Raw genomic sequence first — 26129 nt, forward strand, 5'->3', positions numbered from 1 at the left:
CCTTTGCAGAGGAAAGGCAAACAAAGGGAGAAAAAAATGAAGTTAGTGAGACATAAAGATTAATCCAAAATGAAACACTATAAATTAGATGTCTAGGAAGTCAACATCCTTTCATTGAAGGGCTTTTTAATCTTTCTTAAAGATATTTCTAAATGACACAGTTAGCAAACCACCCAGACTTCTGGTAAGAATGATGGATAAATTAAAATTTAGGAGGGGAAAAACACCATTCCCTCCTTCTAAGCTTATAATCTTGGGGAGTTGGCATAATACTCATGAAACAATTGTCAAAGCATAGAATTCTGTGTAATCAAATGGGAACTTGTGTAATGTAGTATAAGAAAGGCACAGGCTTTCGATGAAGGAAGATCACTGAAATCTTAACAGTACAACAAAGATGATTTGAAACAGCAGATATTTGGATAGTTGTGACAATGGCTGAAGGCATTTCAAGTCAGATAATATAGGAGCAGCATGAGAAAAGGAAGAGAAATGCCACTGGTCTCTGCTGCAACAGACAGGGGATCCTTGGCTTAGAGGAAGTTCTTGTCTACAGACAGGAGCATCGACTCTGATGCTGAGAAAATGGAGCTTTGTGTAAAATGATAACTCAAAATCACATAATTGCAAGAGTATGGATGGCTATTTTAAATTCTTAAATTGTGTTCAACATACAATCTTTCTCATAAATTAGTTGACCCATAAGAGGCGTTTTGAGTGGGTTCTGAACTAATAATATGGATTCCTTCACTTCAAGTGTATTTTTTGTGTGCAATAAATGGTGAAGCTTTTCAAGATGAATCTGTTGGCATGGCTTCCTTTCCCCATTGCTATTCTCCCCGGTTTATTTCCCTTTTTATTGCCCATTGCTTTCAGCAGGAATAAATATTAATGAGTTCCACAATATAGTCTGTACTCCTCTGTTAACACTGGTGAGAGTAGCTACTCCCTATTGAGCAATCATCAGCAAGGCAGGGAACAGCCCGCCGCAAACCATTTCTTTTACATTCTTAGATGGCAGGAGTGTGCCTCAGAAAAAAAAAGAAAAAAACTGTGTTCATTCGCCAGTGCAGGTCCCTGAGTACTCATTTCAAAATTCCTTCTGGTGCTATCACTCATCTACAACTGACTCGATGAAATAAGTGCTTAAGGGTTACAAAAAGCACACACAGTATAGTCACTTGATAGCGTCGGGTTATGTGACATTTTATACACCCTTTTTCTTTCATTAATGGAAGGTCTTTTACTAACAGCTATGGCTTCTTCCCATCTTGGGTTACAGGTATAAAGTAAGATGAAACAGCATCTCAGTGTAAAGTGTTCTTCCCCTCCAATTTCCTACTTAACTACTAGCAACGTATCACGGTCTTCTAAAGATCAGCAGCTCGGGAACCTAAAACCAGGGGTCAATGAACATAAACATGACCAATATCAGAACTGAAAGTTCTACTTCACTTCTGAAGACACAGAGTGACTTTTCCCAGTCACTCCATTCTCCTCAGTTTTACACCCAGAACTCCGGGGAACCTGTTTTCAGGACATGAACGCCTGTATCTCTGTTTGTTATCCTAATATACTGATCCTCTTTGGCAGAGTACAAAAAAACCTGTGTTAGAATTTAGAACAGATTCATTAAAAAACTCATGGAGCTTAAGGTCAGGGCCCTTCACATACACAAGACCCTTCTGAAACCGTGATAGAGAGCTTAGAGATTATGTACTTGCAATTTTGCTTTTTTAAAAATGCTACGTTTTGGGCCTCAAAAGAAAAAAAGGGGGGGGGGATTTCCCTTTGTCTATTCTAGTCTCTCCAAAGGCTTTGGAAAGGGCCTTTGGAAAGAACCATCATGAGATTTATGGTAAAATCATCCCCTGATTATAATCATCATGGTGCTTATCAAAAAGAGATTTCTGCATCCATTTCAGACCTACAGAATCACAATCCCAGTGGATAATACTCAGGGATTTTTTGCATTTTCTTAAAGCATACAGGTGATTCTTAAGCTACATTTTGAAAACATGTGATTTCCAGAAAAATAACATACCCAATGGATAAGGGTAAAAGTTCTCTGTTAAGCATGGACCACGTTTATATAGTGTATTTTCGTATTTTAACTAAAAAGCACCAAACTGGCTCTTCAGTGTGTAGAAGCCTCCCCATGTCAGCCTTGTGAAGAGGCAACTCTGACCTCCAGTAAACAGGCCTTAAATACAAGGCTACTAGTAGCCTTAAATACTGAGGACAGTGGTCAAGTCTGCTTTTTAAAATACTCTATCTTTGACATCTAAGTCAATGGTGCAACGTAACAGCTGCTCAATAAGTATGTATGAGTGAATGAAGAAATACCAAGTGAGGTACCCAAATTGTAGCACTTCATTAATCAGACTGTGACTGATGTTCAGAAAAGTAATACTTGGGAGAACAGACACAGGATGAGTTTAACAATAACCCTCTGACACAAGCTTCTCTGGTGGTTCAGATGCTAAAGAGTCTGCCTGCAATGCAGGAGACCCAGTTCGATACTTGGGTTGGGAAGATACCCTGGAGAAGGAAATATCAACCCACTCCAGTATTCTTGCTTGGAAAAATCCCATGAACAGAGGAGCCTAGTGGGCTACAGTCCGTGGGGTCACAGAGTCAGACACAACTTGAGCGACTAAGGTGCTCCTCTGAGTGTTGTGACATGAAACATGTGACGTAAGCATCTTTTCTGACATGAAAAGATGCTCCGTATCATTAATTGTTAGAGAACTCCAAATCAAAACTATCATGAGATACCACCTCACACTGGTTGGAAAGGTCATCATCAAAAACTCTACAAATAAATGTTGGAGGGGGTGTAGAGAAAAGGGAACCCTCCTATGTTGTTGGTGTGAATGTAAATTAGTGCAGCCACTATGGAGAACAGTATGGAGGTTCCTTAAAAAACTAAAATAGAATTGCCATATGATCCAGCAATCCCACTCTTGGGCATATGCCCTGATAAAACTCTAATTTTAAAAGATGCATGCACCCCAGTATTCACACCAACACTATTTACAATAGCCAAGACATGGAAGCAATCTAAATATCCATCAACAGAGGAATGGATAAAGAAGATGTGGTATACACACATAGAATGGAATATTACTGAGCCATAAAAAGACAAGGAAAAAATATCATTTGGAGCAATATGGATGGATCAAGAGGTTATCATACTAAGTGAAGTAAGTCAGACAGAGAAAGACACACATCATGTGATATTATTTGTATGTGGAATCTAAAAACATATGATACAAATGAACTTATTTACCAAAGAAAAACAAACTCACAAATGTAGAAAACAAATCTATGATTACCAAACTGGAAGCCAGGAAGGGGTAAATTAGGAGTTTGAGATTGGCAGATACAAACTACTATATATAACTTGCAAACAAAGCGACTGACAACTGATTAATCTTCAAAATATACAAACAGCTCTATTGAAACATGTATATTACCATATGTGAAATAGTTCACCAGTCCAAGTTTGATTCATGAAACAGAGCACTCAAAGCCAGTGTACTGGGACAACCCAGAGGGATGGGTTGGGGAGTGAGGTGGGAGGGGGGTTCGGGATGGGGGACACATGTAGCCCCATGGATGATTCATTCAATGTATGGCAAAAACCACCACAATATTATAAAGTAATTAGTCTCCAATTAAAATGAATAAATTAATTTTTTTAAAAGCAAAAAACAAAACAAACAACCCAATCAAAAATGGGCAGAAAACCTAAATAGACATTTCTCCATAAAAGACATAGAGATGGCCAACACATAAAAAGATGCTCAACATCATTCATTGTTAGAGAAATGCAAATCAAAACTATAATAAGGCATCACCTCACACCAGTCAGAATGGCCATCATCAATATATATATAAACAATAAATGCTGGAGAGGCTGTGGAGAAAAGGGAACCCTTCTACATTGTTGGTGGGGATGTAACATTGGTGCAGCCACTATGGAGAACAGTACAGAGGTTTCTTAAAGAACTAAAAATATAACTACTATATGATCCAGCAATCCTACTCCTGGGCATGTATCTGAAGAAAACCATAATTCAAAAAAATACATGCACCCCAAAGTTCATAGCAGTATTATTTACAAGAGCCAAGACATGGAAGCAACTTAAATGTCCATCGACAGAGGAGTGGATAAAGAAGATTCCATAATACAATGGAATATTACTCAGCCATAAAAAACCAAACTAATGCCACTTGCAGCCACATGGATGGATTTAGAGATTGTCATACGGAGTAAAGTGAGTCAGACAAAGACAAATAGCATATGGTATCACTTATATGTGGAACTGAAAAAAATGATACAAATGAATTTATTTACAAAACAGAAACAGAGTCACAGATACAGAAAACAAATTTATGGTTACCAGAAAAATGGAGGATAAACTGGGAGATTAGGATTAACATATACACACTACTGTATATAAAATAGATAACTAATAAGCACCTAGTATATAGTACAGGGAACTCTATTCAATATTCTGCAATGATCTGTATGAGGAAAAAGAAAAGTGAAAGTGAAAGTCCCTCAGTCATGTCCGACTCTTTGTGATCCCATGGACTATACAATCCATGGAATTCTCTACGCCAGAATACTGGTAGTATTCTGTGGGTAGTCTTTCCCCTTCTCCAGGGGATCTTCCCAACCCAGGGATCAAACCCAGGTCTCCCACATTGCAGGTGGATTCTTTACCAGCTGAGCCACAAGGGAAGCCCAAGAATGCTGGAGAAGGTAGCCTATCCCTTCTCCAGCTGATCTTCCTGACCTAGGAACTGAACTGGGATCTCCTGCATTATAGCGGATTCTTTACCAACTGAGCTATCAGGGAAGCCCGTATGAAGAAAAAAATCTAAAAAACAGTGGACATATGTGTATGTTTAACTGATCCGGTTTACACATGAAACTAACATAACATTGTAAATCAACTATACTCCAATGAAAATTTAAAAATAGGTAAATAACAAATCCTACTATATATTACAGGGAACTATATTCAGTACCTCATAATACGCTATAATAGAAAAGAATACGAAAAGCTGAATCACCTTATTACACATCTGAAAGTAACCCATTATAAATCAAGTCTACTTTAATGAAAATAAAATAATATTAAGCAATTGGCTGTTAATGTTGTTAGTCATTAAGTTATGTCTGACTCTTTTGCGACCCTTAATAAACACAATCAACACCCTGTTTTCATATTATCATCATCATCATTATGGTATTACTTCCTATTAGAGTGAGTGTTTGGGTCTTAAGTAAAGGTATTTAAGTATTTCATTGGACTTTATAAGTTGGGAAAGTTTCAATGTGTCTAGCACATTAATAACTTTTTGTGTCATAACATTATTATCCAGAATGTTTTATCTTTTTTTTTTTAATTAATTTATTTGTTTTTTCAGTGGGTTCTGTCATACATTGACATGAATCAGCCATAGATTTACACGTATTCCCCATCCCGATCCCCCCTCTCCCTTCCCTCTCCACCCGATTCCTCTGGGTCTTCCCAGTGCACCAGGTTCGAGCACTTGTCTCATGCATCCCACCTGGGCTGGTGACCTGTTTCACCATAGATAATATACATGCTGTTCTTTCACAACATCCCACCCTCACCTTCTCCCACAGAGTTCAAAAGTCTGTTCTGTATTTCTGTGTCTCTTTTTCTGTTTTGCATATAGGGTTGTCTTTCTAAATTCCATATATATGTGTTAGTATGCTGTAATGTTCTTTATCTTTCTGGCTTACTTCACTCTGTATAATGGGCTCCAGTTTCATCCATCTCATTAGAACTGGTTCAAATGAATTCTTTTTAACAGCTGAGTAATATTCCATGGTGTATATGTACCACAGCTTCTTTATCCATTCATCTGCTGATGGGCATCTAGGTTGCTTCCATGTCCTGGCTATTATAAACAGTGCTGCGATGAACATTGGGGTGCACGTGTCTCTTTCAGATCTGGTTTCCTCAGTGTGTATGCCCAGAAGTGGGATTGCTGGGTCATATGGCAGTTCTATTTCCAGTTTTTTAAGAAATCTCCACACTGTTCTCCATAGCGGCTGTACTAGTTTGCATTCCCACCAACAGTGTAAGAGGGTTCCCTTTTCTCCACACCCTCTCCAGCATTTATTGCTTGTAGACTTTTGGATAGCAGCCATCCTGACTGGCGTGTAATGGTACCTCATTGTGGTTTTGATTTGCATTTCTCTGATAATGAGTGATGTGGAGCATCTTTTCATGTGTTTGTTAGCCATCTGTATGTCTTCTTTGGAGAAATGTCTGTCTAGTTCTTTGGCCCATTTTTTGATTGGGTCATTTATTTTTCTGGAATTGAGCTGCAGGAGTTGCTTGTATATTTTTGAGATTAATCCTTTGTCTGTTTCTTCATTTGCTATTATTTTCTCCCAATCTGAGGGCTGTCTTTTCACCTTACTTATAGTTTCCTTTGCTGTGCAAAAGCTTTTAAGTTTCATTAGGTCCCAGTTGTTTAGTTTTGCTTTTATTTCCAATATTCTAGGAGGTGGGTCATAGAGGATCTTGCTGTGATTTATGTCGGAGAGTGTTTTGCCTATGTTCTCCTCTAGGAGTTTTATAGTTTCTGGTCTTACATTTAGATCTTTAATCCATTTTGAGTTTATTTTTGTGTATGGTGTTAGAAAGTGTTCTAGTTTCATTCTTTTACAAGTGGTTGACCAGCTTTCCCAGCACCACTTGTTAAAGAGGTTGTCTTTTTTCCATTGTGTATCTTTGCCTCCTTTGTCAAAGATAAGGTGTCCATAAGTTCGTGGATTTATCTCTGGGCTTTCTATTCTGTTCCATTGATCTATATTTCTGTCTTTGTGCCAGTACCATACTGTCTTGATGACTGTGGCTTTGTAGTAGAGTCTGAAGTCAGGCAGGTTGATTCCTCCAGTTCCATTCTTCTTTCTCAAGATTACTTTGGCTATTCGAGGTTTTTTGTATTTCCATACAAATTGTGAAATTATTTGTTCTAGTTCTGTGAAAAATACCGTTGGTAGCTTGATAGGGATTGCATTGAATCTATAGATTGCTTTGGGTAGAATAGCCATTTTGACAATATTGATTCTTCCAATCCATGAGCATGGTATGCTTCTCCATCTGTTTGTGTCCTCTTTGATTTCTTTCATCAGTGTTTTATAGTTTTCTATGTATAGGTCTTTTGTCTCTCAGAATGTTTTATCTTTATTAGCTTAATACAACTCACATATTTAACAGTCTATCATCTACGACTTTGTCAAAGACACCAAACTTTGTCAAGACACCAACATACATAATGAATTTTGTTATCTTTTCTGAGTAATAATTCCTTTTTCATGATTACTTTTGTCTAGGTAGTCAAGCCAGTGTCACTCACCTTTACCATTAAGAAACTAGGAAAAAAAATGAGAATGATACAAAGGGAGATAGGCTTGAGATACTTATGAATTTTCAGATGTTTCCTTCAGTTTTAAAAATTTGTTATCATTTTCATGCTTCATTGAACAATATCAAGTTAGCAATATAATTTGTATTGAGTTTTATGTTTGTGAAGATTATCCTTCACTCTAAAACTACTGGAGAAAATTCTGGGCATTTGGATTACCCAAGAAAATGTTCTATCAAATGTCATTTAAACAATCCAGCCATTCAATCTTCTGGATAGTGTTAACATTGCACATATATATATGTGTGTGTGTGTGTATAAAATTTAAATCTCATTTTATTTCCTTGATAAAATAAAAATTTCATCTGCACTTTGTATATAAAGATGGCATTATTGCCTGGGAAGTACAATGCATGAATCTGTGTGTTTATGTACTTTTCACCAGTGGTACCTGCTTGCACTGAGTAATCCACAGTCTTAAGTTTGATCATGGCAAAACACATACAATACATCTGATTGGTATCATAATAATTAAGACAAAATGATTTTCTATAATAACCTTTGACTCTGACAAAGGTTATAACTTTGAATATATTATTTTGATCTCTTGTAGCTGTTGAGAACTTCACTGTTAATTTGTTAATTCTTTTGTAATTAACTTTTTTCCTTCCCTATATTCCTTTTAATATGTCTTTGGAGTTCATTAGCTGAAAACCCACTGTAGTGTATATAATTTATACAAATATTGTTATATTGCTAGCGAATTTTCTTGATTCTGTACATTCCTTCATCAATTCTAGATATCTCTTATCTTTTCTCTGATTCTCTTACTCTGAACCTTCTTGTTTAATTCTGTATGACTGTTATCCTTGTTTTTATTTCAACTTCTATTTTCAATGTTGCATTTTGAATAATCTGCTTACATTTGTCTTTAATGTATTGATAATCATTTATCTCAATCTGTGTAATCTATCCATTTGTTTATTTCCAGTTATAGTACTTTTTAGTCCTAGAACATCCTAGAACTTCTGTTTCTTTTCTTTTTAAAAATGTGGTCTTTTTAATTGTGCCTCATTATATTTAATGTTGTAATTTTCCTTTACATCTTAAATAAGTTTTAACATACGTATTTTATAGTCTGTATCTGCTTTTTAAAATATTTCCAAACTTGCGAGTCAAATTTTACTGTTTGTTAGGCATTTTAAATTCTGTTTACAATGAATTATTTTTCCTCATGTACCTCACAATTTTGAATGGCGTCGTTTATCCAGGAAAATCCTGCAGTTTAGGTTAAAATGTCTCTCTCTTTAGAGTTTTTACTTTTGCTATGTCAGGCACTTTGGTAATACAATTGCCTGACACCATTTCTTACATTAATTTTCAGCTTTGTGGCCTCAGGATTTATGGAAGTACCATTAATTTGAAACTTAAACTCATATGAGTACAGGCCATAGCTGGAATGTTTAGGAGAGGTTTGTTTTTGCCCTGATCTAAGGCTGAAGCTGATCTGCTTCATTTTTATCTCTGTCTATAAGTATGTTGAATTTTTCTGCTCACTCCTTGATCCTATAACCCTTTGAGGTTGATGAAGTAATAGAGTTACTTCTGCTTGTGCTCTCTTTCTCTGAGCACATGTTAATGTCATGCCCCTTACTGGTTCCACGCTCCCAAATCCCCATAATGCAAACCCTTTTCCCATACCATCCCCTCCCAAGGGCAATCACAGAAGGTATCAACTCAGCCTTCATTACTGGGAAATCATTTAGTTTATCAAGACCTCAGTTCTGCTCTTAAAAGTACTTTAAAAAATTCTGCATCCTGAATGTCCAAGTATTTTTTAAAGTATGATTTTCAGAGCCTTCTGTGGTGGTCCAGTGGTTAAGAATCCTCTGCTTGCCAATGCAGGTGACACGGGTTTGATCCCTGCTCTGGGAAGATCCCACATGCCGCTGGCAACCAGGCCCGTGCACCAGAACTACTGAGCTAGCACTCTAGAGACAGTGAGCCACAGCTCCTGAGTCATGCTGCAATTACTGAAGCCTGCATGCCTGAAGCCTGTGCTCTGCAACAAGAGAAGCCACTGCAATGAGAAGACTGCCTACTGCAACTAGAGAAAGCCCAAACACAGCAATGAAGACCCAGCACCGACAAAAATAAATCAATAAATAAATCTTTTTAAAAAATATGATTTTCAGATAGTCTACCATATTGATTAAATATAGCATAAATGTCATTAAATATTTTTAGGTAAATAAGCAACGGACATCAGGATATAAGGCCAAGCAGAAATGAAAACCATATTTCCTGATTACCTGCCTGGGATTCTCATGAAAGTAGCCTTAATATGAATATTCAAAAGTTTTTTAAGCTATCTATATAATTAGAAAAGAGAAAAAAAAGACAAATAAAAATAGTCTCTTAAATGAGTGGCCCACCTGACAAAAAATGTATAAATTTTTATTCTCATCATTTGATCTAACAACTAGATCATGTTTCCTGTATTCAAAGTCAGAGGTGTGAATAGTAATTCTTCAGGGGTGAAGGATGATGTGTGTGACTAGAGTCCCTACCTAAAAGAGACAATGTTTAATTGCACCTGAAGCAGTAAAGAGACAAATTTTCAGACAAATTTGAAAAATTGCACCACTTTAACAAAGGGGAGAGTAAACATGTCAAACAATAAATGTTTATTAAACATTGACTAAGTCAAAGGTATTATAAGCATTGTTTTCATGATTACATGACTTCCTAGCCGTCTCGTTACATTTTTCTTTGATTATCTTTTTGGTTGAATTTTTCCTGACACGTCATTAGTAAGCTCTTCCTCTACTAAGTAACCCCCAGTGTAGACCACTGACCAGCTTAATCTAATTCCCAGTATGTAAGTTTTGATTAATTTCCATCCCAGTGGCTGAAACCTCTTGCATTTCACTTTCTATTTTGTATCTACTGATCACAAAGAAATTTCTGTAGGGGAATAGGGAAACATCTCTTTTCTTCCACAAAATATCCAGAGGACCAATTTCTGAGGAAGGCCTGATTCCTGCAGGGATTTCTTATTTTTTAATTATTCTATATCACAGTGCTTTTTACTACCCACTGTATCAGTGTAGGTAGGGTATGTTTCTCAAACACAACAATGAGGTGACTTACTTCCTTCTTCATTTACCATATGAAGATTAGCAGAGCACAAAGTGGTATGTTTAAAAAAAAAAGATAAATTATGAAAACTGTTCACACATTCATGAATTTACTACAACAAAAGTGTTCATAACCAAACTTTATACATGTTTATATAACCAGTAATGCTGAAAAAGCTGACATTGAACGGTTCTATGAAGACCTACAAGACCTTTTAGAACACACACCCAAAACAGATGTCCTTTTCATTATAGGGGACTGGAATGCAAAAGTAGGAAGTCAAGAAAAACGTGGAGTAACAGGCAAATTTGGCCTTGGAGTACAGAATGAAGCAGGGCAAAGGCTAATACAGTTTTGCCAAGAGAACGCACTGGTCATAGCAAACACCCTTTTCCAACAACACAAGAGAAGACTCTACACATGGACATCACCAGATGGTCAACACCAAAATCAGATTGATTATATTCTTTGCAGCCAAAGATGGAGAAGCTCTATACAGTCAGCAAAAACAAGACCGGGAGCTGACTGTGGTTCAGATCATGAACTCCTTATTGCCAAATTCAGACTTAAATTGAAGAAAGTAGGGAAAATCACTAGACCATTCAGGTATGATCTAAATCAAATCCCTTATGAATATATAGTGGAAGTGAGAAATAGATTTAAGGGACTAGATCTGATAGACAGACAGCCTGATGAACTATGGATGGAGGTTCGTGACACTGTACAGGAGACAGGGATCAAGACCATCCCTATGGAAAAGAAATGCAAAAAGGCAAAATGGTTGTCTGAGGAGGCCTTACAAATAGCTGTGAAAAGAAGAGAAGCGAAAAGCAAAGGAGAAAAGGAAAGATATTCCCATTTGAATGCAGAGTTCCAAAGAATTGCCAGGAGAGATAAGAAAGACTTCCTCAGTGATCAATGCAAAGAAATAGAGGAAAACAATAGAATGGGAAAGACTAGAGATCTCTTCAAGAAAATTAGAGATACCAAGGGAATATTTCATGCAAAGATGGGCTCAATAAAGGACAGAAATGGTATGGACCTAACAGAAGCAGAAGATATTAAGAAGAGGTGGCAAGAATACACAGAAGAACTGTACAAAAAAAGATCTTCATGACCCAGATAATCACAATGGTGTGATCACTCACCTAGAGCCAGACATCCTGGAATGTGAAGTCAGGTGGGCCTTAGAAAGCATTACTAGGAACAAAGCTAGTGGATGTGATGGAATTCCAGTTGAGCTATTTCAAATCCTGAAAGATGATGCTGTGAAAGTGCTACACTCAATATGCCAGCAAATTTGGAAAACTCAGCAGTGGCCACAGGACTGGAAAAGGTCAGTTTTCATTCCAATCCCTAAGAAAGGCAATGCCAAAGAATGCTCAAACTACTGCACAATTGCACTCATCTCACACGCTAGCAAAGTAATGCTCAAAATTCTCCAAGCCAGGCTTCAGCAATACGTGAACTGTGAACTTCCAGATGTTCAAGCTGGTTTCAGAAAAGGCAGAGGAAATTGCCGACATCCACTGGATCATCGAAAAAGCAAGAGAGTTCCAGAAAAACATCTATTTCTGCTTTATTGACTACGCCAAAGCCTTTGACTGTGTGGATCACAATAAACTGTGGAAAATTCTGAAAGAGATGGGAATACCAGACCACCGGACCTGCCTCTTGAGAAACCTGTATGCAGGTCAGGAAGCAACAGTTAGAACTGGACATGGACCAACAGACTGGTTCCAAATCGGGAAAGGAGTACGTCAAGGCTGTAAATTGTCACCCTGTTTATTTAACTTATATGCAGAGTACATTGTGAGAAACACTGGGCTGGATGAAGCGCAAGCTGGAATCAAGATTGCCGGGAGAAGTATCAGTAACCTCAGATATGCAGATGACACCACCCTTATGGCAGAAAGTGAAGGTGAACTAAAGAGCCTCTTGATGAAAGTGAAAGAAGAGAGTGAAAAAGTTGGGTTAAAGCTCAACATTCAGAAAACTAAGATCATGGCATCTGGTCCCATCACTTCATGGCAAATAGATGGGGAAACAATGGAAACAGTGTCAGACTTTATTTTGGGGGGCTCCAAAATCACTGCAAATGGTGACTGCAGCCATGAAATTAAAGACACTTACTCTTTGGAAGGAAAGTTATGACCAACCTGGATAGTATATTTAAAAGCAGAGACATTACTTTGCCAACAAATGTCCGTCTAGTCAAGGCTATGGTTTTTCCAGTAGTCATGTATGGATGTGAGAGTTGGACTATAAAGAAAACTGAGCACCGAAAAATTGATGCTTTTGAACTACGGTGTTGAAGAAGACTCTTGAGAGTCCCTTGGACTACAAGGAGATCCAAGCAGTCCATCCTAAAGGAGATCAGTCCTGGGTGTTCACTGGAAGGACTGATGCTGAAGCTGAAACTCTAGTACTTTGGCCACCTCATGCAAAGAGTTGACTCACTGGAAAAGACCCTGATGCTGGGAGGGACTGGGGGCAGGAGGAGAAGGGGATGACAGAGGATGAGATGGCTGGATGGCAGCACCAACTCGATGAACATGGGTTTGAGTAAACTCCGGGAGGTTTTGATGGACAGGGAGGCCTTGCATGCTGCAATTGTTGGGGTCACAGAGCAGACACGACTGAGCGACTGAACTGAACTGAACTGATATAATTATGATATCTGAGACATTATATAGTTAGTAAATTCAAAAATCCTTTTATGTTTTCTACAATATTTATATCTATATTATGATGTTATAGAAAGCCAAGAGACAAAAAATCATTTCTATTTCATGTGTGCTTAGTCACTCAATCATGTCCAACTCTTTGGGACCCATGAACTGTAGCCCACCAGGCTCCTCTGTCCATGGGGATTCTCCAGGCAAGAACACTGGAGTGGGTTGCCATGCCCTTCTCCGGGGGATCATCCCAACCCAGGGATCAAACCCAGGTGTCCTGCATTTTAGGCGGATTCTTTACCATCTGCGCCACCAGGGAAGCCTAATACTGGAATGCGTAGCCTATCCCTTCTCCAGGGGGCCTTCCTGACTAAGGAATGAACCAGGGTCTCCTGAGTTGCAGGCTGATTCTTTACCATCTGAGCTACCAGGGAAGCCCCAGCTTTAAGTCTATTTCAAGGACAATAGAAAGTAAAACTAAACTACTATTTTTCCTAGAGGGTTTAAGAATTATATCAGGGAAGGTATAGAGAATCTTGACATACATTTCTGATTGAAATGTTACATAAAACAGTCTCACCAACCTGTTACTTCAAAAGTGATGGACAGGGAAGGTGCAGCACTAGGCTTCAATGTACTCTGATATTTAGTTTCTGAAATAACAGGGAAAGAGCAGCATATATATAAGAATAGTCTTTCCCCCTCAAAAAACAGTGTTGACTGAAGCAGGGTAGTCTGTGGAAACTACAGTTAGAAGACTACAACTATAAACAATTTGTACTTCATAGGGATGGTGACTATTTTATTCACATTTTGGGGGGCAAAACATGTGAAAACATGAGTTCTTTATTCATCCTTCTGTCTACCCATTCACAGTACAACCATCCTGCCTTCAATCCATTTTTCTATTGACCCTCCAAACCTTTCTGCTGGTTTGTCTCATTCAATGTCATCATACAGGCTTATTATCCAGACTGTCTTTCTTAGTAACTGCAAATCTCACAGGCCTTATCCAGATATAAGTGTGGATTATTTGCTATGTTTTGTATAAAAGCATCTTATACAATTTTCTATGATATTCGCAGCTTTATGGTGCTTTATAATGAATAACTTTGGCTTCCCTCGTTTGAAAACATGTTCAATCTGTATCAACTGGAAGGTGTCTTGAGTTACTATAGCTAAAATCTACTTTCATTTCACTATGAACTCTTCCAAGAGTCAATTCACATTATGCATCTAATGATCAGTAACACGTCCCTCAGCTTTCTAGGAGTTACACTGATAACCTTATGGGCAAGGCCTCTTCCTGTCACATTTTGAGGACAGATTTCATGCCAGGACAAGTTGGACATTTTTCAAGACTACTGGAATTCTGAACAGCCAGCTCACAGAAACTGTCAAGATTTTACTGCTGACTCTTCTCAGCAGAGAACCTGTCAAGTCTTTCTTCTAAATGAGTGATAATGGAAATTTTGATCACCTCAATATTCTGTTAGAACTGGAAGAATTCCATGAATAAAATGTGGATACTCTCCAATATCAAGTAGACATATTTTTCCCATTGTCTGTAGATGCCATCACCAACTTAATAACTATCCTGGTAATTCAACTTGTACCAAGTTTTGAATATTATACTTTTTACTTTGTGAGTACTTTAATAATAAATAGTTCAACTTCATGAAAACTAAATATATTAGCTCCAAGGAAAAGAATTACGGCCTTGTAAGATGTGAGTCAGTTAATAGCAGAAAATACATCAATGAATAAAGTAATTTAAAGTGATCTTGGTTTTGTGCTATGGTGGTCATTATCAAAATTCTATGTAACATGATATACCAAGATAATAAAGGAAGTTGATGTCATATCACTTGTTTTCAGTATTTTTGTATAAAGAAATTTTATGTTGGGGCTAAAGTATTTTGAGTTAAAGTATTTTCAATAGTTTGGTTATATGTGAAAAGACATTTATAAAACACACAGAGAGAATCTACAAAAACAACAGTGCAATCCTTGTTCTTCAAATTAAGTGCAATATGAATTGCACTTAGGATACCCTGTTCATGGCTAAACAGTCAGGATTTCTTGAGATCAGTACCTTCTTGCTGGGATTGAAAAAGCAAGTTATTCTGAGAGGTTTCCCTGTTTTTATAAAGTAAGCTTTCATTCTTTCGTATTTATTGAAAAAGACTGTGAATAATCTTCACAGCCCACAGTCTAATTGTTCTCTATTCACACCTATCTATAGTATTCACATGTTACCCTTGGGATGCTGGTATATCTAACAAGTTTCCTACTGGGGAAAATTGAGTACTACTAGGGGGAACTCACATAGTCTAAATTCTGAGGAAAAAATAACTGCAACTTTTAGCAAGAATCAACTGTTTTTGCAAAGACTATAAGAGGCTTATTAATATTCTTGATCTTTGACATGAAAGGACACAGATTCTTAAGTTATTTATGTTATATACTTACAAGATTAAATATTAATTTCAGGTGAATTGACTACTTCCATATCTATGCTTTGGTGTTTGCATTAGCCCAACAGATACATCTTAATAATAATATTCTTTGCATCTTATCTTTTTTTCCTGTGACTTTTATTTTTATTGTTCTGCAGTGCCTTGACAGCAGTAGTCAGGGAACTCTATGACAAAATGATTTTTAAAAGTGTCCAATTACAATTCAAAATTCTGAAGGATCTTTTGAAAGTAATAACCTAGAGGATATAATTGACATTCAGAAACTAAAATCTGATCTACCTCTAGCAATGAAATTATACTACTCTGAAAGGACTGCCATAATAAATTCACCAAAGGATGTTAAAAATGTAGCCATTAAAGTGACTAAGAAAATATTAATGTACTAACATTACATGTTTTATGCTACTTCCTTAAAATCGCAAGACATATTAGTAGTAAAAGGTATCCCTAGGCTAGATTACTAAATGAGTTAACATGCTGTGTAAAGCCAGTGGATACAAAACAATTAAATTCTGCAAGCTGCAAATGCAAAACTTTAGCCCTTACTTCCCAAGAATTACTGCTGCTGCAACTTTGGTGGGAGGCAAAAGAGCGCTCTCTCCTTTTGTTTTATGAAATGTCTTTTTCTCTTGGTTCTTCCCTTGCTTTTATGATTCTTCTTGGTCATATTCCTTTTCTGAATATTTAGTTTTTTTATTCCTTTTTTTTTTTTTTCACCTTTAATCCATGTTGTTCCTTCTGTTTAGAATAAACTCCCTCTTGCATGCCTGACCTGCTTAACTATATGGAGTATATGCATCATAACAGCTCAAATTCCACCTCCGTTATCAAGGTTCCTCTATTTTCTCACCACAGCTATTCTAAAACTCAATTATGGTGGCTCAGATGGTAAAGAATCTGCCTGCAATGCAGGAGACTTGGGTTCGATCCCTGGGTGGGAAAGATCCCCTGGAGAAGGAACTGGCAACCCACTCCAGTATTCTTGCCTGGGAAACCCCATGAACAGAGGGGCCTGGTGGGCTACAGTCTATGGGGTTGCAAAGAGTCAGATAGGACTGAGCTACTAACACTTTCACTTTCATACAGCATTATGACTATTGGTCTGTGTGCCCTCATGATGACCATGAGCATTTTCCTGACATGAAATTTGTATTGATATTTCTGTCCTCATCACCATAGACAATTTTTGGAGCTCTTCTGGCCACTAATCAATATGGGCTGAATGTATTAGTGATACAAGTCCTGCAGTCCCTCAGGTAGTAAAATGTTAAGAGGCTCTTAAGAGGCTCAGTCCAACGATGATCAGAATTTTAGAGTAATATTAATATTCAACAATATGTACTTTTAATCTTGACCATCTTGGACTCACTATTCTTTTGTACACTTATCACATCTTGTCCCCAAACTGAGATTTAGACCAAAAAAATTCTAAGATATGTCTACCAAATTAAAGCATTTAATCAAAGCTTTTTGTTTGTTTGTTTGTCTTTTTGTTTTTAAGTTATGCCTTTGGATTAAAGATCTTTTCCTGTAGTTTTATTCTCTATTTCTTTTAAATTCAAAGTGAATTTTCTCTCAATACCATAATTAATTTATTTTTTCAACATCATTGTAAAACAGCAGAACAAGTTTTCTTTTTTAACATACAGGTTTTACTTATTCTTATATGAAGAAAAGAAATTTGAGCTTTAGAACACATATTTGCATCCTATATGTATCCTTATAAGACACATGTTTATTCTATTTTTATAATTGCTAAATTATATTTTATAATTTTATAATTTATTTTTTTATTTTACATAAATTTTATTTTAAATAAATTTTATAATTTATTTTATAATTGCTAAATTCTGACTCAGAACCTGAAGTCAAAATTTAAAGAGAGGCTTGTCAGCAAACCAGAACGAACCAAAGATGGAACTTTATTAATTATTTTTATAACCATCATTTAGACTACCATTGAACATAGTTAATATCCGCCATAATGTGAACAAATATACGGCTCTTCGTGCCCCCAAATGGCTGCATATATAATCCCTGCAGGATGATCCCATGCCTGCTCTCCACAGGTGAGTACTTGCGAAGGAAACAAGATTTACCTTCCTTGTCCTTGTGGGTGCTCAGCTGCGAGAGGAGGTTCTCGCTGGCCTGCACGCAGTACACCTCTCGGGTCTGGACGCCCCCTCCGCAGAGGGCCGTCTGGTTGCCTCGCCTCCTGTCCTGCTGGCTGAGCAGAGGGTCCACCCGACACTCGGTCCACTCCGTGGTCCTCCAGCTGTACCTAGATAAAGAAAATGCCGACAGTGGCCATGTGTTCACTGAATACAACTTTTCTCCAATCCTATTTGTTTTTTTTCCCCTCAAGAAAATTAATCTGAACAATTCCTTCCCCTTGAATCAATCTTAGACCACATCTCTGGTACAGGTTCAGTTTCGATCCCTTCTTCTACATCCTTATGCTGCTCCGTTTAAAGAGGGGTTAAATTTAAGATGATACAGTTTTAATTGCAACTACTAGAAGTTACTTATAAATATTTTATACAAAGAGAGCATAATGCTGAATATATGAAATTTTACTTTTAATTAAGCTGAACTCAGGCTTGCCCTTTTTTTCATGTTTATAAACAAAGGAAGATTAAATCTGAGAATGGAGAACATTCTAAATGATGAACCCAAATATTTGTTTTGTCGTTAATAAAATGTATGAAAATTCCTTCTTCACACTGGTCAAAATTGTGATTGTGTATTTGTAATAAAAATATAACATAATTCAGAGTTTTCTCTTTATTGCTGAGAATAAGAGTTTTTTTTTTTTTTTCTCTCCTGTAACATTTGAGCATCCCTGATGAGTACTGATGAACGATGAAAAGAGCTGACGTTTCTAATCAGTGGAACACAGGAAAGATGATCTATGCTTCTAAATTAAAGCTCCAATCAAGATTATGATGTGAAAAAAATGTCAGAGGATTGTCAGCCCAACACATGCTTTAAGGAGATAGCCAGGGTCTTGATGTCACTGAAGATAGACAGTGATGGCATTTCTCTACCTCAAGGAAAATGGATATTCTAAAAGCACAAAGAAAATGGCTCTTGGAGTACTTTATGTCATTTTTACCAAGATGCTTCCTTAGTAATCAGATTAACAGCCAACACAGGTACAAATGGATGTGCTAATGCTCATCTCAATTAGACAAAAAGGTTAAATGGGCTCTTGGATGTCTATCTAGATGCTTTGCTTTGTCAGTGGTAAGGTTTCATGTCAGTAAAGGTGAACTTCATGCCCATTTTTCAATTTTTGTAAGTGGGGATTCATGGCTTAACAGAGGTACAGGTCTAGGGCATCAAAGAACAATGGTCTTGACATATATTTATAAAGGAAGTGAAGTATTCAGGTCAATTTTTAAATCATCGATAAATGATGCCTTGGGAGGAGAGACTGGGAGGTGGCACAGAAAAGAAAACTAAACAAGCCATTCATTAGGGGAATTAAAACGAAAATTTTATTTTTTATAGAGCAGCATCCCAACATAGGTCATCCTAAGGAGTCCTGTGAGAGAAAGAAATTTTTTAGTAACGTAAATTGATTACACATCCTTAAAAAATATGCTACTATCCACAAAGGGTTAGAAGACAGAGATTTAGAATAGGGATTTATTTTAATTAATAGTTAATGATGTTTGAATAACTGAGAGGATAAAGATATCCTAGCTTGAGATTAAAAAAATGGAAGAATCTCACAGGAGATGAAACACTCTGACTAGAGAACCCGGCAGCTTCCCTGAAACTGTTATGCCAAGGGGAACATACAAGTCAGAGGGGCAGGCAGAGAAGTTTGGAAGGAAACTTCAGAGTGTTCAGCTGGCTGTATTAGGGGAGAAGGGAGGATTCCACAGTGCTGCATAACTGAAGATCTTGTACAAATCATTACTATTCTTTGTTATTATTATTATTACTGTTAGAAATGGGAGGAGGAGCAGCAGCGTCAGTGGTAGTGGTAATTTTCCTCTTCACTGGTTCATCAAGTGCAAGCTGTAAGCCTGTTCTCTAAATGTTTCAAATATTCCAGGGAACCTTTCAATGAAGCTTGTGGGTATCTACTGATAAACTAAGATTCTGTAAGTTTTTTCATAAATACTCTACATTCAGACTAACCTGAAACATATTTATCACCAAGTTAATTCACAGTAATGTCTTGGAAATGATTTTTAAGGATAAAAATAATATAGTTACAGTGCCAAATATTTCAAAATCATCTTATTTCATCTGAATTCGATGAACATTTATTGGGTACTTACTATGTGCCTGGTCCTATGACATATATCAGTGATTAAAGAAGAAACAATCTCCACACCCAAGGTTAATAAGCAATCTTGGTCCTGAGAGAGCTTAAAGTCTTATTATTTTGATGTAGTATTCTACTATATTTAATAGGATTTGTTTTACACAGTACTGAATTTTAATAGGGCTTGCTCAATAGGCAAAAGGAATCTATATTTTGAAAGATTATTTTACCTTATAGACTAGTTGACAAACTATGGCTAAATTCAACCTGTCCTGTTTCTATAAATATATTTTATGGAAACATATCCACACTCATTTCTTAACATATTGCTTATAGATCCAAAGGCAGAGGTGAATCATCGTGACAGAGACACATGTGGCTCGTAAAGACTAATATATTTACTATCTTCTCCACTACAGAAAAAGCTTGCCAATCCTCATTACAGAAAATATGCAAAGAACTACTGCTAAAAATCCAACTTTTGTGGAGATTGGGAAACATAGCTTGTTACTGACACTTTCATTAGTAAAACTGGTATTTTTTTTTCTTTGTTTTTATCAGATAGTGTTGGTAGAGATATATTTCTACTTAGAATTTGTAAAAATCAGTATTTCTCAACACACCACCCCACTGAAATCAGCTAAAGGAATATGCAGTTTGGGCAGATGGGCAACAGAGGTCGCTGTCCTTATTAACTCACGTGGCACAGGGGGCAACTCCATCTCCTTGAGACACGCAGGGCTCTTTTTCCTCAAGCTCTGGACACTTCTTCTCGCTGCCAATAGGAAACTGCCTGATGAGCCGAGTTCTCATGCGGGTGCCTTTAGGGGATGCCGTGTCATGGCACGTTTTTGAGCAGGGGCTCCACTCTGACCACTCGGACACCTGGCACTCCTTGGTCATCACGCAGGCCTGGAAGGTCATTGGCAGCTTCTCTTGCTGGCAGAAGCTGCAAATGAGAATTAATATTCTCATCACAGACTTGTAGGTAGGCATGAACTTTGTAGGCAGGCATGAATGTTCCAGAGCAAAATCAGCTTGGACATGCTTATTTCTACTTGGAAGTACAATTCCAATTTCATTGAAAACGTACCAACATTTATAATGTGTAAAAGCTGTTAGACTCCAAGCTAACACTTGCATTTCCTCTTAGTTTATAATAGTTGTTAAACCATTCGCAGGAAATAGAAAATAAAAGATGAAGCAAAATTAGCTGAAACTAAGTTTACCATATTGTTCATTTTACTCACTCCAGATTTGTTTTAACTTAGAAAATGAACTGTTAACATAAGATAATTTTCACTCTGTTTAGTGATTTAAATAAACATGCCTGGCTAACTGCTACAATATTATTTTGAATAGAAAAAAGCAACTTAATTTATGCTTACCATTATTTTTAATATCATTTGAAATTTTAGCTGTCAACTACAAATATAATGGAGGCTTATTCAAATACATCAACTTTTTCCAGTCATACTTTAATGCAAGGTCTACATATGAGTATATTAATTAAATGCATCCTAGGCATTAGAAGGGTGACAGCAGATGAGATGGTTGGATGGCATCATCGACTCAATGGACATGAGTTTGAGCAAACTCTGGGAGACAGTGAAGGACGGGGAAGCCTTGTGTTCTGCAGTTCATTGGGTCACAGAGTTCAGATTCGAGTGAGCAACTGAACAACAAACATTAAAAATATAAATTTATTAAGCTATACTGTGTAGAGATATCCTCTAAATAGATCTAGAATATTTAGTCACCAGTAAGGTATTTACGTTCAAATTCTTATCTAACTATTCCTCCTTGAAATAGAAGGAGGTTGAATTCTTTTGTTTTTCAATTTATTTTTTCCTGAAGGATAATTGCTTTATAGAATTTTGTTGTTTTCTGTCAAACCTCAACATGAATCAGTCACATGTATACATATATCTCCTCCCCTTTGGACTTCCCTCCCATTGCCCTCCCCATCCCACCCCTCTAGGTTGATACAGAACCCCTATTTGAGTTTCTTGAGCCATACAGCAAATTCTTGCTGGCTATTTTACATATGGTAAGGTAAGTTTCCATGTTACTCTTTCCATACATCTCACCCTCCCCTCCCCTCTCCCCATGTCCATAAGGCTATTCTCTATGTCTGTTTCTCCACTGCTGCCCTGTAAATAAATTCTTCAGAACCATTTTTCTAGATTCTGTATGCTGCTGCTGCTAAGTTGCTTTGGTCGTGTCTGACCCTGTGTGACCCCATAGACAGCAGCCCGCCAGGCTCCTCTGTCCCTGGGATTCTCCAGGCAAGAATACTGGAGTGGGTTGCCATTTCCTTCTCCAAGATTCCGTATATATGCATTAGAATACGATGTTTCTCTTTCTCTTTCTGACTCACTTCACTGTGTATAATAGGTTCTAGGTTCATCCACCTCATCAGCACTGACTCAAATGTGTTCCTCTTTATGGCTGAGTAATATTCCATGTGTATATGTACCACAACTTCTTTATCCATTCATCTATTGATGGACATCTAGGTTGCTTCCATGTTCTAGTTACTGAAAATAGCGCTACAATGAACAATGGGATACATGTGTCTTTTTCAACCCTGGTTTCCCCAGGGTATATGCCTAGGCATGGGACTGCTGGGTTACATGGTGGTTTTATTCCTAGTTTTTTCAAGGAATCTCCATACTGTCTTCCATAGTGGCTATATAAATTTACATTCCACCAACAGTGCAAGAGTGTTCCCTTTTCTCCATACCCTCTCTAGCATTTATTGTTTGTAGACTCTTTGATGATGGCCATTTTGACCAGTGTGAAGTGATATCTCATTGTAGTTTTGATTTGTATTTCTCTAATAATGAGCAATGTTGAGCCTATTTTCATGTGTTTGTTAACCATCTGTATGTCTTCTTTGGAGAAATGTCTGTTTAGGTCTTTTTCTCACTTTTTGAGCGGGTTGTTTATTTTCCTGAGTTGTATGAGCTGCTTGTATGTTTTGGAAATTAATCTTTGTCAGTTGTTTCATTTGCTATTATTTTCTCCCATTCTGAGGGTGATCTTGTTACCTTGCTTATAGTTTCCTTTGCTGTGCAAAAGCTTTTAAGTTTAATCAGGTCCCACTTGTTTACTTTTTTTTTTATTTCTATTACTCTAGGAGATGGGTCATAGAGGATCTTGCTTTGATTTATGTCATCAAGTGTTCTGTCTATGTTTTCCTCTAATAGTTTTATATTTTCTGGTCTTACATGTAGGTCTTTAATCCATTTTAAGTTTATCTTTGTGTATGGTGTTAGGAAGTGTTCTAATTTCATTCTTTTACATGTAGCTGCCCAGTTTTCCCAGCACCATTTATTGAAGAGGCTGTCTTTGCCCCATTGTATATTCTTGTCTCCTTTGTAAAAGGAGGTGCAAGGGTTTATTTCTGGGTTTTCTATCTTGTTCCATTGGTCTATGTTCCTGTTTTTGTGCCAGGACCATACTGTCTTGATGACTGTAGCTTTGTAGTATAATCTGAAGTCAGGAAGGTTGATTCCTTCAGCTCCATTCTTCTTTCTCAAGACTGCTTTGGATATTTGGGGTGTTTTGTGTTTCCATATGAATTGTGAAATTTTTTGTTTTAGTTCTGTGGAAAATGCCATTGGTAATTTGATAGGGATCGCATTGAATCTGTAGATTGCATTTAGTAGTATAGTCATTTTCGCAATATTGATTCTTCCTACCCAGGAACTTGGAATATCTCTCCATATGTTTATGTCGCCTTTGATTTCTTTCATCAGTGTCTCATAATTTTCTGTGTACAGCTCTTTTGTTTCAATAGGTAAATTTATTCCTAGATATTTAATTCTTTTTGTTGCAATGGTGAATGGGATTTGATTCTTTAATTTCTCTTTCTGATTTTTCAGTGTTAGTGTATAGAAATGCAAGTGATTTCTGTCTATTGATTTTATATCCTGCATCTTTGCTAAATTCACTGATTAGCTCTAGTAATTTTCTGATACTATCTTTAGGGTTTTCTATGTATGGTATGTCATCTGCAAACAGTGAGAGCATTACTTCTTCTTTCCTGATCTGGATTATTTTTATTTCTTTTTCTTCTCTGATTGCTGTAGCTAGGACTTCCAGAACTATGCTGAATAACAGTGGTGAAAGTGGACACCCTTGTCTTGTTCCTGATCTTAGGGGGGAAGCTTTCAGTTTTTCACCATTGAGAATAATGTTTGCTGTAGGCTTATCATATATGGCCTTTACTGTGTTGAGGTAGGTTCCTTCTATGCCCATTTTTTGAAGAGTTTTAATCATAAATGGGTGCTAAATTTTGTCAAAGGCTTTTCCTGCATCTATTGATACTATCATATGGATTTTATCTTTTAATTTGTTGATATGGTGTATCACATTGATTTGCATATATTGAAGAATCCTTCCATTCCTGGAATAAACCCAACTTGATCATGGTGTATGAGCTTTTTGATGTGTTGCTGAATTCTGTTTGCTAAAATTTTGTTGAGGATTTTTGCATCTATGTTCATCAGTGATATTGGCCTGTAGTTTTCTTTTTTTGTGTTTTCTTTGTCTGGTTTTGGTATCAGGGTGATGGTGGCCTTGTAGAATGAGTTTGGAAGTGTTCCTTCCTCTGCAATTTTTTGAATGAGTTTTAGAAGGATAGGCATTAGCTCATCTCTAAATGTTTGACAGAATTCTCCTGTGAAGCGATCTGATTCTGGGCTTTTGTTTTTTGGGAGATTTTTGATCACAGCTTCAATTTCAGTGCTGTAATTGGGTTGTTCATAATTTCTATTTCTTCCTTGTTCATTCTTGGAAGATTGAACTTTTCTAAGAATCTGTCCATTTCTTCCAGGTTATCCATTTTATTGCCATATTGTTGTTCATAATAGTCTCTCACTATCCTTTGTATTTCTGCATTGTCTGTTGTAACCTCTCCTTTTTCATTTCTAATTTTGTTGATTTGATTCTTTTCTCCTTTTTTTCCTGATGAGTCTGACTAAAGATTAGTCAATTTTGTTTATCATCTCAAAGAACCAGCTTTTAGTTTTATTAATCTTTAGTATTGTTTCTTTCATTTCTTTTTCATTTATTTCTACTCGGATCTTTACGATTTCTTTCCTTCTACTAATTTTTGGGTTTTTTTGTTTTTATTTTTCCAGTTGTTTTAGGTGTAAAGTTAGGTTGCCTATTTGATGTTTTTCTTGTTTCTTGAGGTAGGATTGTATTGCTATAAACTTCCCTCATAGAACTGCTTTTGCTGCATCCCATAGGCTTTGAGTTGTCATGTTTTCATTATCATTCATTTCTAGAAGTTTTTTGATTTCTCTTTTTATTTCTTTTGTAACCTGTTGGTTATTTAGAAATGTGTTGTTTAATCTCCATGTGTTTGTGTTTCTTAGAGTTTTTTTTTTTCTTGTAATTGATATCTAGTCTCATAGCATTGTGGTCAGAGAAGATTCATGATATGATTTCTATTTTCTTAAATTTACTGAGGTTTGATTTGTGACCCAAGATGTGGTCTATCCTGGAGAATGTTCCATGTGCACCTGAGAAGAAGATGTATTTTTCTGCATTTGGATGTGATATCCTGAAGATATCAATAACATCCATCTCCTCTAATGTATCATTTAAGACTTGTGTTTCCTTATTAGTTTTCTGTTTTGATGATCTGTCCATTGGTGTGAGTCGGGTGTTAAAGTCTCCTACTATTATTGTGTTCCTGCCAATTTCTCCTTTTATGTCTGTTAGTGTTTGTCTTATGTACTGAGGTGCTCCTATGTTGGGTGCATATTATTTACAATTGTTATGCCTTCCTCTTGGATTGATCCCTTGATAATTATGTAGTGTCCTTCCTCATCTCTTGTAATCTTCTTTGTTTTAAGATCTATTTTGTCTGATATAAGGATTGCTACTTCAGCTTTCTTTTGCTTCCCATTTGCATGGAATATATTTTTCCATCCTCTCACTGGCAGTCTATATGTGTCTTGAGGTCTAAAGTGGGTTTCTTGCAGATAGCATATTATATGGGTTGTGTTTTTGTATCCATTCAGCCAGTCTGTGTCTTTTGGTTGAAGCATTTAATCCATTTACATTTAAAGTAATTATTGATATATATGTTCCCATTGCCATTTT

The 26129-nt window shown here is 36.7% G+C and overlaps 1 protein-coding gene across 1 annotated transcript in view; it reads right to left on the reverse strand.

Moving 5' to 3' along the window:
- Nucleotides 1–26129, reverse strand: part of THSD7A (thrombospondin type 1 domain containing 7A) — a 463607-nt gene that overhangs the window by 196958 nt on the left and 240520 nt on the right. The window contains exons 3-4 of the mRNA XM_043872412.1: nt 20707–20955; nt 17824–18005 (exon numbers count right to left, since the gene is read on the reverse strand). Coding sequence (XP_043728347.1) covers nt 17824–18005; nt 20707–20955 — 431 coding nt within the window. The remainder of the gene's footprint in view (nt 1–17823; nt 18006–20706; nt 20956–26129) is intronic.

The sequence above is a fragment of the Cervus elaphus genome, chromosome 18 (assembly GCF_910594005.1).
Source record: "Cervus elaphus chromosome 18, mCerEla1.1, whole genome shotgun sequence".
Classification (NCBI taxonomy): Eukaryota; Metazoa; Chordata; class Mammalia; order Artiodactyla; family Cervidae; genus Cervus; species Cervus elaphus.